General features: G+C 43.4%; 1 protein-coding gene across 1 annotated transcript in view; it reads left to right on the top strand.

Moving 5' to 3' along the window:
* Window positions 1-5,783: 5,783 nt before the first annotated feature.
* Window positions 5,784-13,882, top strand: part of efcc1 (EF-hand and coiled-coil domain containing 1) — a 34,092-nt gene continuing 25,993 nt past the window's right edge. Inside the window, exons 1-2 of the mRNA XM_080494817.1 lie at window positions 5,784-6,518; window positions 10,067-10,506. Of these exons, the coding sequence (XP_080350943.1) occupies window positions 5,847-6,518; window positions 10,067-10,506 (1,112 nt within the window). The 5' untranslated portion in view covers window positions 5,784-5,846. The remainder of the gene's footprint in view (window positions 6,519-10,066; window positions 10,507-13,882) is intronic.

The following is a 13,882-nucleotide window of genomic DNA, read 5'->3' on the forward strand; positions in this document are numbered from 1 at the left end:
TTGCAGTTTTTTTCCAGGTTGGCTTGTTGCTGTTCAGTTAACACAGCTTCTTCGTCTGTGCCCAGCTCCGCCTCCAATTCTGCAAAGATGCTGTTCTCCACATAATTATTTACTGCCAAACCCTTTTGAAAGGCACCAGAAGCATCTAACCAGAACTCAAACTGGGTTCTATTCAATCACCACAGAGTCATTCTTTCCTTTTCTCCATTATTTATTGGACGTAGGTACAGCCTTAGTTGTAGGTGTAGTTGTAGTTGTAGGTGTAGTTGCGGGTAGAAAACCTTTTAACAGAAATCGCAAAGAAAAAATCATGTCACTGTACATGTATCCACACAAATGCAACTTATTTCACAATGAAATGCGTTTCTTTAAGAGAAACGCATTTCATTGTGAAATAAGTTGCATATTGTCATCCAAACTCACATGTAAACAAAGTACTGGAAATATAGTCATCAACACAAGAGTATTTAGATTAATTAAGTTGAAGTTAAGTACCTATTTTGGAGTGTTTTACTCCAAGAAAAATTCTCACCTGTCATTGACCGGTATTTTAATCACCACAAATCTGACTTTCAATATATAAAATCATGAAATGTACTCCAATGTAAATTAAAGTACATGAATTAGCAAATTCGTTTTTTTTAGTAGAGATTTTAAACTCAATTTTAAATGTAACTAAATGAAGTAAAAAAATCACCAATTAATTACTGAAATCAAATCAGCGAGCTCAAAGGAAGACACAGCACACACCACAGTTTGTCAACACAAAGCAGCAGAGAGCCTACATGTTCTGCCTTACCGGCTGCCTTCCTGGTTATTTGTAGATGCTTTCCTGTCTCTCTGCACAGGCTCACAACCAAGCAGAGCACTGGTTTCTCTGCTGAAAGCTGCTGGAGCTTCAGTCACCTTACCTTGCTGTGTGTCTCCCTCAAGCTCTGCAGTAGAGGCCTTTGCAGGAAGCCCCTCCTTAATCACAATTATGACATCATTAAATAACAAGGCAATTTTGACTTGACTGTGTGTGTGTGTGCGTGCGCGCGCGTGTGCGTGTGTGTGTGTGTGTGTGTGTGTGTGTGTGTGTGTGTGGGTGTGTGTGCGTGTGCGTGTGTGTGTGGGTTGGAGGGATATGGGTATGGCTGTATACAGAACTCAGGGGCTGGGAGTGAGTTTGTGTGTGGTGATGGTGGTGGTGGGGGGGGGGGGGGGTATTGGGGCTCCTAGGGGTGAGAGAGTGGCTGTTCTCCTTTGCTCTTGCTGGTCTGGGGGGGCTGGCCCAGGGCTCGGCGGCTGCAGCCTTCTCTGTCCCACCGGGTTGGGGTGGTGGTGGGGGGTGGGGGGGGGGGGGGTCTGGGGCTCTGCACCCTTTAGCCTTCTCTTGTGGGCCCCTCTTACCTGGGGGGGGGTCTTCTCTGCACTCTCCATCTGGTTCCTTCCAGGTTGGGGCATGGCTCTCTGAGGTGGTTCGCCGGGGGCCTCCCTGGGTCTGGGGGCTGCCGGGGTGGCGGTGTCTGGGCCCCAACCTCACATAACCAAATTACCAACCCAAAATGAAGCAGGAGCTCATTTGTAGCTCAAGCCCATTTACAGGACGTCTCACATGACAACACCTCGTCTGTTAAAAGAAAGGAGTGTGTTTACACTGCAGCAGCGGACACACTGACCATGTACTTGTTATGCCAGGCGCTGTTGCATGATTTCATAATGAAACCACACAGACATGTGTGCAGAGAACAAAACGCTATAAAGGTGAAGAAAATGGAGAGAACACAACATCCATATGGACTGGTGAGGTATCGGATGCTACCTGGGAGAGTCTCAACTATAAAACTATTGATGTGGAGGATACAACCAGAATACAGAACCTGACTAATACCACTACGGGTCCGCCATGTTTGTTTATAAGTGATGAGCACAGGTAAGAGGAGAGAGGGAGAGAGAGATGCCCATGCACAGTAACAGGCTCTGTAGGCTCCATCAGTCTCTGCAGGAGGGAATAGTGAGCGTGAAAGAATCTTTCCACCTTGAGAGCCGAGATGAAAAGTTTGCGGATGCAGTGGATCTGCTCACTGGCGTCGTGTAAATGGACTCCCCCACAGGGAACAGAGTTTAGCGGATATGCTCCTATTGGTTGTGGTGTAAACGGACCCCCCAAAAGTGAAGAAAGTTTAGCGGATACACTTGTATTCGTTGTCGTATATAAACGAATGTCGACTCGTGTGTTGGTTGGCATTACACAAATCAAAAAAAAAAAGAAAGATATATTAACAGTAACAGTATATTTACTTTATAATGCAGTAAAAATTACAGTGAAACCCATGTATATCATATCATATAGCATCACATCATATTATATCATATCATATTATATTAAATTCTGGATGATGACAAAATGAATAGAACCAGGTTGAAGTGGTTGTCTGCCTATTGATTTTAAATACCGTATTTTCTGCCCTATAAGGCGCACCTACATTGATTGACATAATTTACAACTTCATTCCCTATAAGGCACATGGAACAGACCAGCGGTCAGAAACATTTACAGCTCAAAGCCATTAAGTTACATTTTCCATTGCTTCTAACACCCAGAGAGGTGCACACACTTTATTTTGATAGTCCTACCTGCAGCCTATGCCAGGAGGACACTACACACAAAACCTTCTTCACTACTGGTTGACGACTTACAACTACCGGTAATAATAATAATAATAATAAACTAAACTACATGAACTAAGCAACAAAAACACAACACAACACAATTATTACCGACACCACAAACCAAATAGAACCCCCAATAATTGCATTTAAAACACCACAAACAGCTGCAATGAATTATGGGAGTTTCTATCGGCTGCACTGAGGAGCTCAGGTTGAATTTGTCGCTGCAAGGCATGATGTCCCATCATGCCTTGCAGCGACAAATTCATGTTTTGTGTTGTTGGAGGTTATTGTGGGTTGTTGTTGGGCTTGGTGTTGTGTTGATTGTGTTTATGTGTTTTTGTTCCCCAGTTTAGGGAGTCATTATTTCATCTAGTTTATTTTGGTTTGTTAGAACGTTGGTGTGCAACCATGAGTGATTAAGGTGTTGTGCGGAGTCTCATCCGCACTGAAGATCCGGTTGCAAAGTTAGAGTTGTCAAAATAAAAGCTTCTAGTTGTTCAGCTGTCAAATAGCAGTCTGGAGTAGAACAATCGTCCATATATAAGGCACACCGGGCTATAAGGCGCACTGGCAGCTTTTAAGAAAATTTGAGGTATTTAGGTGCGCCTTATAGGGCGGAAAATACGGTACAGTGATGTCACACAGCGGGAGAAGCCATGACACTTGTGTAGCAGTTGCAGTTGCCGTGGCAGTTTGGTGAAAGCTGCTGTAAGCGAGTGGCAGCTACCTCTGAAACCCATGTCTAAAAACTGGAAAATATCTCTCATTCTGTTATTGGCAGAATGAGAGAGAGAGAAACTTCCGTGGCACACCAATGAATGCTGCCGAGGCACCCTGGTAAAGCTGACAGAAGAGCCACAGCGAGCTGCCCCTGCCAATTTTGGAGCTTGTCACTGCGGGTTTCTCCCATCTGCTTTGTCTGGGAAGATTCAACCAAAGCAGAGCGAAACAATTTATTCCAAAAAGTTTCACATGTTTTGATGTGGTTTTTGTGTCCGTGCTCACAACGGTGTGGGACTAGTCGTGCGCCCCCCAAAAAGGCAGAAAAGTTCAATTAAATGGCCACCTAGGATAGTAATCTTTGCGCCTTGACGCTGAGGCAGACCTACGGAAAATACTGTTGTTTACCATCTAATTTATATTTTTATATGCAGACTTATGATCTTCCTTGGTGATAAGCACAACATCTAGTTTGTATGTCAATAACATACCGTAGCTCACATGTGTCTGATCCCATACCAAAATAAATAAAGCCTGCTTGGAACCAATATGATACTGAGACTTTGCCCAAAAGCTTGATGTGTGAGTGTCTGCCTCAGCTTAAGTAACAAGAGGAAAGAGTTGAAGGTATTCTACTGCAAACTACGGCCAATTAAAGCAGATACTTGCAGACAGTGCAGTACACTGTCTTAGTCTTTATTGACATTTCAGTGAAATTGTTTTCCAAACAACAAAGTGAACCTTGTGTTGAAAAATGCATCAGTGGCTACATTTTAACGGTAACACAGTAAAACAAAGACAAATTGATCAGAAAACAATATTGGGCATTTATAGGCCTTCACGTAGGGCTGTCATCTATGAACTAATCATCAATAATAAACCAGTGAGATCAATATCTTTACGACTACTACTACTAGTGTTTTGCTTTCAATTTGCACAAAACTGAACTTTTAAGCAAATAACGTTTTGCTACTAATTAGATGGTTGGTTGATAAATAAATGAGCCTGTAACTTACCCACAACTATGAATAAAACTACATGAAATTATGAATGATTACAATTTGTTTTGTTTCACTTGCACACAAGTAAAGACATGTTTGCAGATCTTTGACGATTTATGTTGAAGCACAGAGAGTCAATAATACCTGCGAGGTTGTGGAACTCTGATTTTTCCCTGTGGTGTCGAGCTCAAGCTGTCCAGTTGTCACACAAACTCTGTCGCTGTGGAAACAGCTGTGAGGGTGGACATGAAGTGTGCTGCAGCTGCACTCACCTTCATCCAAATAAACCACAGCTTCCCCTTTACTGGAGGATTCATTTTTTCAAACATTGTTTACGATCCAAGTTAATGTTATATGAGGTGTAATGTGATGCCTGCTGATTTACGTGGCAACAAACAAAGAAAACAGGAAGTAGATCAGCTTTTCTTCTCCTACACATGGCCAGATTCATATTTTACGAGGCCTCAGGGCAACACTTTGCTGTGGACCTCCACTGACCTCACAACCTCTCACCTCCCCCACTGAACATGAACCCCAGTACCACCACCTTCCCATCCATCTCCGCAACCTATTACACACAAACCCATTTCTTCGCTTTTATTTGATAAGGACTGTGAAATTACACAAAAGAAGAAGATCCAGTGCTTTATATATAAGAAAACTGACAAACTCTTTCAGATGGTATTCATCTATTCATCAGTGGGTTTACTGTGAGCTTCAACCAAAACAATCTAGTCAAAAACAACTACATTGAATGAAATCTTCAGCTCAGAGGAAAATAACAAATGAAGAATGTTTATAAATTGAATTTAAAGTTGAATAAAATAAATAAATAAAAGAGCAGTACTGTGAAAAATTGTGATCGAAATGTTGATTAATGTTTAAATATTGAGGAAAAAGTATGTGAACTATGTGCTATGACCCGTACATTCGAAATGTCAAGAGAAAAAAAACGTTCAAAACATTTTCAAAACGTTTGTAACCAGTCCGGAGTAACGCAGGACGGAGGCTCAGACTTTACAGGAGCGGAAAGCACCTGAGGTTTTATAGACCTGCGAGTTTCACCCAACACACCAGAGAACAAGTCCCGCTGAAGACAACTTCCCTGTGCTGAGCACTCTCCTGGGCGTCTTCCATCCTAACGAGGTCTGACCAGAGCCAATGACTCAAGTTTACACACCTGGTGGCAATTACGCACAGGCACACTGCGCGCGGAGACCGCTGTGTCGCGCGCGCTCCTCTGAGCGGGTGTATGTTGCAGATTCTTGGTCGGGGCCCCTGCCTTTGGGATTTTGGGGGCAGTGCTAAATTCAAATCCGCTCTGGTCTTCTTAACACACGCCTTCGCTCCGCTCCGGCAGTCTGCTGCAACTTTGTGCACTGGGAACACTGGTACGCGGGGGATGGCTCGAGAAGACCGCATCTAACCGTCTGCTTCGTGGAAATATGGTGGCGCTCGGAAGGGAGGATGGACGCCGTTGATCCGTACAGCCGCCCAGCGCGCAGGACGCAATGGATCGTCAGTACCCTGGCATACCACTACGGACTGGACCGAGGCGTGGAGAACGAGATCATCGTGCTGGCCACGGGGCTGGATCAGTACCTGCAGGAGATCTTCCATCACATTGACTACCAGGGAGGAGGCAGGGTGCCCGTAGAGGATTTTAACATCCTGTGTGAGGTTCTGGGACTGTGCAGAGACTCGGAGGACACGGAGAGCGCCGGCGTGCTGGACGATCTGCCCAGCGAGCTCACGTTTCGACACTTCCACGCCAAACTGTGCGGATACTTCAGCACCAAGGCGGGCTGTCACTATGAGAACGGTCGGCTGCTGGTGGGCAAGGACAGTGAGCACATAGAGACTCAGATCCGCCTGCGGAGCCCTCTGAAGCGGCGAGAGAAGCTGCTGTCCGCGGGCGCGAGCGGCGGCGCGTCCTCTCCGCCCTCCCCGGACGCGCGGCACGCCTCCGGCTGCAGGCTCGGCTCGTGCACCCGTGAGTGCTACGAGGAGATCGTGGCCCTCGAGGAGGCGGAGGATCGCGTCTCCAAGCTGGAGGACGAAAATTCCAGTTTACGGGAGCTGATCGAGGACATGCGGGCCGCGCTCCAGAGCAGCGACGCTCGCTGTTTGGCTCTGCAGGTGAGAGAAGATCAAACAAAAAGTTTTTTTTTTGTTTTTTTTTATTTAACGCTTCACACCCATTCAGATGCTTGGAAAGTGACCACATCAACATTCCTTTCTCACTCTTTATTGTCAGTAAAGTCAACATTAAGTGTTGAGAGGTGGCAGTGTTTCAACGCCTCCAGAAGGTTTTTGGTGGATGTGTTGGAAAATGGTTTTCTCAAAGCTCAAAATACTGTGTGCCCCCTCAGCCCACCCAACTCTCATAACCACTTGGTTTTTAAAGCACTTCATTGTATTGTATCACTGCCATTATAGTTGCAATACATTCAGGAATGGAAAAGCCAAAACCAGCCTGTAATTCAATCAAATCTGGTCAAACCAAGAAGCAAACTGTAAAAGAAAAGACGTTGATTTTCGTACAATGGATTTTCATGAAAATGAAAATTCGACCTCCAAAACACTCTGGCTGTCGCTTCTAGGGACAGTTTTTATGTCAACTGGTCCAAGGGTGAAATGTTAAAACACGTCAATCTGCGAGAAAATAGCCGATAAACAGCAGTATTTTCGCTGCTGGGCGGAGCTTCTGACAACAATAGAGTGACGTCACTGGATGTGCACACACCCAAGTTGTGTTTACATTATGGAGGATCAGAGTTTTGATGAGGAAGAGGCTGAATTTAATGATATTTCATCATCATCGGGCATTTCAAACCCAGTTATTGATGAAGAAGACACAGAAGGTCGTTCTGCCATTGGTGACTCTGTTTTGAACGTGTTTGAGGAAGCAGAAGACGCTTCATCCTCCATTCGTCCTCGTCTCCTCGTCTCAGCAGCCGCCAGTTTTCACCTTTGAGGCGTCCTGACTTTTGGCAGAACGACCCGGCTTCGTGAATCATGTCGAAGCGCTTTTCCCACTGCGCCGAATCACCGAAGATGAGTCCAGGTGTTACTTGATCGTCTACTAGCCGCGCGAGCTAACGGCTAGCCGCTCCCTGTGCTCCTTTTCTCCTCTCTGGTCTCTTCCAGGCTCAATCTTTCGTCAAGGCTCATAAAACGCCGACTATAACTTCAAAACACTGTTAAAACTTGGATATTTAAGAGGTAAACAAGCCAATATAAACACCACAGATGGAGATCTGCACATCTCTTGACATCACGCTCACGAAAAAGGATTCCCCCGACTTCCTCGGCTGGAGATTCAAAATACAAATAACTTTGTTATGCGACAACAGTGGTGGGGCAAAGTCGGAGGAACCTTATAAGTAGTAGCCAAACTATCGTTTTTTGCAAAGTACTGTTTTACATTTCACTAGGACTTTAAGGCTGTATAGGCCAGCTGAAGATGAAATTGGACTGCATGTGGGCCCTGAACTAAAATGTGCTTGACACTGTTCTAAAGAGAAAGTGTTCTGTTGGAATAGAGTTGCATTGGCAGAGGAGATTTTAGTGCGAATGGTAGCAAAATAACACATTTCAAGAGGTTTAAACAAGACCAGTCCTGCTTTTTCATGATTTTCACAAATCTTGTGGATTCTAAACCAACATGTATCTAAATGTTTTGTGCACCTATTTAATGATGTTTCCTGTGACATCCATTGGCTCTCCATTGGTCTGCATGAAGGAAATGTACTCACTTGTCCACTCAACGGTTATAAGTAACAATTACACTTGGTGTTGCTTTAATCTACATATGAAGTATATTTATAGAGGTATCGGTAATGTATAGTGTAATCATGTGGCGCAGTTGTTGGTGCTCTCACCTCACAGCAAGAAGGTCCTGGTTCGAATACTGTCCGGGGTCTTTCTGTATGGAGTTTGCATGTTCTCCCTGTGGGTTTCCACAGAGTGATCCGGTTTCCTCCCACAGTCCAAAATATGCACCGTGGTTCCCCGAGCAAGACCCTTGGCTCCTCCAAAGTGCCATGTGTGGCTCTGGTAACTAATAAGGGGCTATTAAAGAATAGTAACAATAAACCATACACTGATCTGTTGGCTGTACATCCATAATGAGACTCTCCCACTCCACCACAACAGATCGGCTGAGTGTAGGAGGTTTCAGTGCAGTGAACTCCTTGACATGCTCAACAAACCTGTTTGACATGGTTTGAAGATTATTTTTGTGCTTGATCTCATCATCAGATCTGCTTTTAAAGAGATGGACATGGTCAGTGACAGTATTCAGGTAGTCTATGGAGTACATAAGAGCCCAAAGTGTTGCCAGGAGCAATCACACTTCTAACAGCAGCATTCAACTGCTCATGCGAGGCGCAATGGATCCATGTGGTTTCCTGCACACGTGAGCTTATGTAGCAGACGCAGTTGACACTTGTCAAACCGGGAACCATTCTTACAAGCTTGTTAACATTTGGTGAGCCCGTGTTGATTTGAGTCTGTTAACGGTAACAATTGCTGTGTTCTTCAGCTGCTTCTGTTTCAAGGTTCACCATGTTGAGTCTTCAGAACATGTATTGGAATGACTCAACCAGACTAATTCTGCCATGGCCAACCAGTCACTTCTGATTTCAGTAAAGCATCTTCACCAGGAGAACTGCAGCTCACTGGATCGTTTTCACACTATTATGTGGAAATCTTAAGGTAGAAAGTGAAAACTCTCCTACAACCATACTGCATTTATAGTCCCTGTGATTAGTCGTCTTCCTTGTCCTGATGTTGTTTGAATATCAGTAGTCTGTCTCCATCGCGCCTGCATGTCGTCATGCATTGATTGTGCCCATGCAATTGGCTAAATAGATTTCATGATTCTTTGAGAGTTTGAATGTGGCGCGGATGTTGTGGCTATCATGTACTTGACTGTGAGAATTGCAGAGCTTCCAACAAATGTATTAAACTTGGGTTGATGCAGTCTGTCGGAGTGTGGAGCAACTTGTTGTCAGACGTTAAAGACTATGAAATGAAAAAAGTAAAGCATAGTCAAGATGTAGTTATATACACCTTTGAATCTTTTATATCTCACAATCAAGAAGGAAGATACAAGGTTAATGTTTTGTTCTTTCACTTTTTCACCCCCCTGCATTACCTGAGTATAATTTGGCCGAGTGGTTAAGAAGTGTACTTATAATGCAGGTGTTTGAGTTCCCTGGTTTGAGCCTGTTTTGCAGGACAGGCAACACATTTCCCAAAATGCCAAATGAATGATTGAGGGCCGAGACACAAGTTGACTTGAATTTTGCTAAATAGAATTTACGTCTTGATAAAAATCCGTTTTTTTCTCTTTGACATAATTTTACTGCGCTACTGTTGCTTTTTGACACTTAATCTCAGTCTTTCTCTGTCTTTTCCCACCATGAACCAGTGGCAACAATTATTATCTCTGCTGGCCCAAGTGCTACACACAACCAATAATGTAATAATGACCAATAATTTGAAAAATGGGGCCGACAGGCCTAATGATGCTCTGGTGTGCCCTGCTCCTGACTCACCAGCAACAAGTATTTTTGATATGTTGAAGGCTCAAGTTTTTCTCTCTTTTGGTGATGAGCTATATTGAATGTTGTCAAAGTTGCATCTGTCCACCTAATTTCACGTGGACTTTCCTCTTTCAGGTCGGACTGTGGAAAAGTCACTCTAAACACAAATCAGACGAAGGCTGCTTTGTTGCTCGCCAGAAACAAATGGTCCAGAAAAATCTGATCAACACCAACCTGAAGAGCAGCACCTATAGTAATCTGAAGAGCCTGCAGAACATCATCCAGGAAATCGAAGTGCTGCGCAGCTCCAGAGACCGACAGGTGGAGGAGGCCATGTTGTGCAATCAGAGACTGGAGCAGGAGCTATGGAGCACCAAGGAGACCTTGGCAGCACTGGAGGACTGCAACCGGGCCCTAAAGAGGGAGCAGGTGACCATGAAGATGAAGGTGGAGGAGGCCCGGCAGGTGCTGCTCAGTGGACTGGGAAAAGTGAAGGAACTAGAGGCCAAGGCCAGCCACGTACCAGTTCTACAGAGACACATCCTTCAGCTGGAATCTGAGTTGCTCTATCACAGGTAACGGGGGGGGGGGGGGGGGGGGCAAAATGTGTTTTTAATGCAAGCCTGGCAAATACAGTAGCAACATACTTCATGATAGTATACTAAACTAGTTTGCAGTCATCTTGAGAACAAAACTTCTTCAAATCTTTCTGTCGTTTTCTTCTGCGAGTAACTCATCCTCACCATTGGGAGCATGGACACAAAAAGCTCATCAAAAGGTGCAGAATGTTCTGGAATATCTTGCTCCGACTTTTGTTAATGATTTGGTTGGCTGTTTCCGAAAAAAATTACAAAGAACTGCAAAAAAATGTCCCATACAAAGTGGATTAGAGGGTGTATGAATTGGAATTGAAATTTCATTATACAGAATTCCTACAGCATAAAGATAAAGGGGTTTATCCATGAATTTCTTGCTTGTTGCAGAAAAATAGGCTTTGTGATTGATCAAAGTTTGGTTCAGTAAAATACTCTTCATAAATTACCAAGAGGCTTGGGTTATGTATAAAGTTAATATTTTACCAAGAACCAGCAGTAACATAATTTTGATTAATAATGATGAAAATAATACTACATTTGTACTTTGTCGTATCAAGTTCTCACCATTTCAAAAAAAGAGCTCTCTTCTCAAAGATGAATCAAATACAACATAAATGAATAAATCTACAAGTTGCATGCGAAAGTATGAAGGTGAACACAACAAGGCTTTAGCTGCATTCATTTGTTTTGTGGAAAGTTGCAGTATTTTGCAAGTTGCAAATTACTGATAGATTTGAGAAATGTTTGTTTCTTGTCTCAGAATGATTGATAGTTTCTGCTTGCTGTTGTCTCGCGAATGCTAACCTTTTGTGCGTTTTATAACTCATTGCTCAAGGATCAGCATCTGTTGGAAACTTTTCAATTTTGAGCTACAGTTTTGTTTTCTGTTATTGTTCACTGATCAATTTGTTGCAGTAACTTTTGCAGCAACTTTTTTAAATCCTGTGTTTAAAAAAAAAAAAAAAAAAAAAAGTGGTGCATTATAGTCACTGTTTATGTTTATCGAATTACTTGCTGCCTGAAGTGGACATACTTTTGCTATAAATGAGATTGTAACCACAATGTTGTTATGGGACCTTATTGTAATTATTCAAACCCAATCTGTGCCTCATGAGGAAATTATCTGGCAACCCGTTTTTGTTTTGTGTTGCTTTATGCAGCATTTGAACAGGCGTTTCAAGGCTGTACAAATGTTAAAGGGGGAATCTCCTCCATCAATTTGACTGTATAAAGCTGAGTAAAACATTAATTCCTCTGAACATTGGCCAACGCTAAGCTCTGCTATTGCCATTTTTTCAAGTAGTAAAATCTTTGGAGAAGGATTGGAAAACATGGGTAGACAGTAGATTTTGTTTGATTCGCCTGCTACCAAATGGTAAGTGTAAAGTGTCACGTCATGGTGAACTGGTTTGTTTCAGACATGCTGGAATCAGTCAGCACCAAGTCCTGCCTATTTTTTGGAAACTTATTAGGAAAATCAATTTATCAGCACATAATCAACCTGGAATGACTGAGTGGGTTGGTTTCCACTCACTCCCACAACAAATTGAATTGATGCGCATGTGGCCTGTTGGAAAACTTCACGTCATAAAAAGTCCATGATACAAGCCATCAGTAGACAACAGCAACTGTTGGGCTTTTTATTCTTGGATACTTGCAAAGCTTTTATATCCCCATTGGACCTCTACATCAGGTTCCTGGTGTAACATCCATCCATCTACCCCATTCTCCTCCTCCACACATGGCAATGTTCTGCTTCCTTGAAACCATCTTATTATATTCCTCCATTTCTATTATGTATTATCTGTGATTATTATATGTTGCTAATCACACTGGTGGTTAAAAAAATACACGTGGTTTTTTGTCGTGAAAAGAAATCCATCAACTTGGCTGTTTTTCACATGAGGATCATCTGCAATCATTCATGTACAGTCCACAGGGGCCATGGTGGATTTAATCAGAGGTCGGGAATCCCTCTCCCACTCAACTCTTGCTGCATTGCCTCAGCAGGAGAGTAAAACTAATGTCTCTCAGTGTAACCCTAGCCCCTGTCGGTGGGGGAGTCAGTCCAACACTTGGTGGTCTTTTCTCCATGATGGGGAAAAGCCATTGTCGAAGGCTCAACAAGCCACTTCCTCAACCCAGTCCTGGGGGAATCAAAGCTGGTCCAAGGCCAGAGAGCTAGATTCTGTCTTCTTGGTCCAATTTGGGGCTCTGATCCAACTTGCCATGCGTTGTACACCTCAATCAGTGAACGATCAGGGGGAATCCTAATAATTGTTTTGTTGTTGTTGAGGAGACAAACTCCCAATGAAATCAACTCAATCTAGTAAATTTGACAGGATGATTTAACCGAGTGAAGAGTTCTGGACTTGCCAGAGGTTGAAGCCTTTAAACATCTCGATTGGCTTCTGTCAAACCTTGAACAAAACAAGAATCCGGTCAACCACGAGGAGCCAGGGCTTGTTTTGGCAGGTCACGTTGGATAGAATCAACCATAATGAATCATAATTTTACATTTGGTAGAATAAAATGACTGTTTATCTCTGCCTTACTCTTTATGATGGCTTGATGTGGAGTACGATGGCAATTTTCTGACTTGTTGTGTTTTTAGTTCATGGATATTTCTTGTGTGGCAGGCCGGTCCTGCCTGAGCTCCACTACTGCAGGGAAGTACTCATTTTGGTGGAAGTAAGGGTGTAATTGGACTTTTTAAAGTACAAAGCCTTTAGTTTAATGTTTATCTCTGTGTCCGTTGTGTCTGCTCCGGCTATATAATCAGTGTCTGCTCTGCAAGTCCGGCTTTCTCAAGGAGAGATTCTTTTAATGTCCACATAATACTGCTATTGTGGCGTCCAAGGCAGAGCGGTGTATAACAAGATCCTTGTGATTAAAATCCTCTTGACTACCTTCATATAGGTGAGTAGAAAACAATACGTTCAACAGTCCCCTTCTCCTAAAAGCCACTAAAGCTATGCAGACTGCGTTCCAAAGTCTTTTCACTGCCCCTCCATTCAGGCCCTAATGGCAAATAATTCAACGCCACAAAGGCAAGCGAGAGCTGCATTGAGTGAGAACCTCAGCAGACGGGACTGTTTTCATCAATCTTCACTCACTTCTTTCACTTGGCTCCCAAATGAACAATAACACACAGGCACCCCCATCCTATAGATCTTGGCAACCACATCCAGTGAAGGCCTCACTGAAGGCGTCTAACTTTGAGGAGATGGGAGCCAGTAAGTTGTGAGAAAAAGCTGCAATGTTTGGTTTTTCAATTTTACAATGGGAGTTACTGGCGTTTTGGTCCCTCCTTGAGTTATCCCCACTTAAGTCATTACTCTTTCACTCTGTCTCG

The sequence above is a fragment of the Blennius ocellaris genome (genome assembly GCF_963422515.1).
Source record: "Blennius ocellaris genome assembly, chromosome: 4".
Classification (NCBI taxonomy): Eukaryota; Metazoa; Chordata; class Actinopteri; order Blenniiformes; family Blenniidae; genus Blennius; species Blennius ocellaris.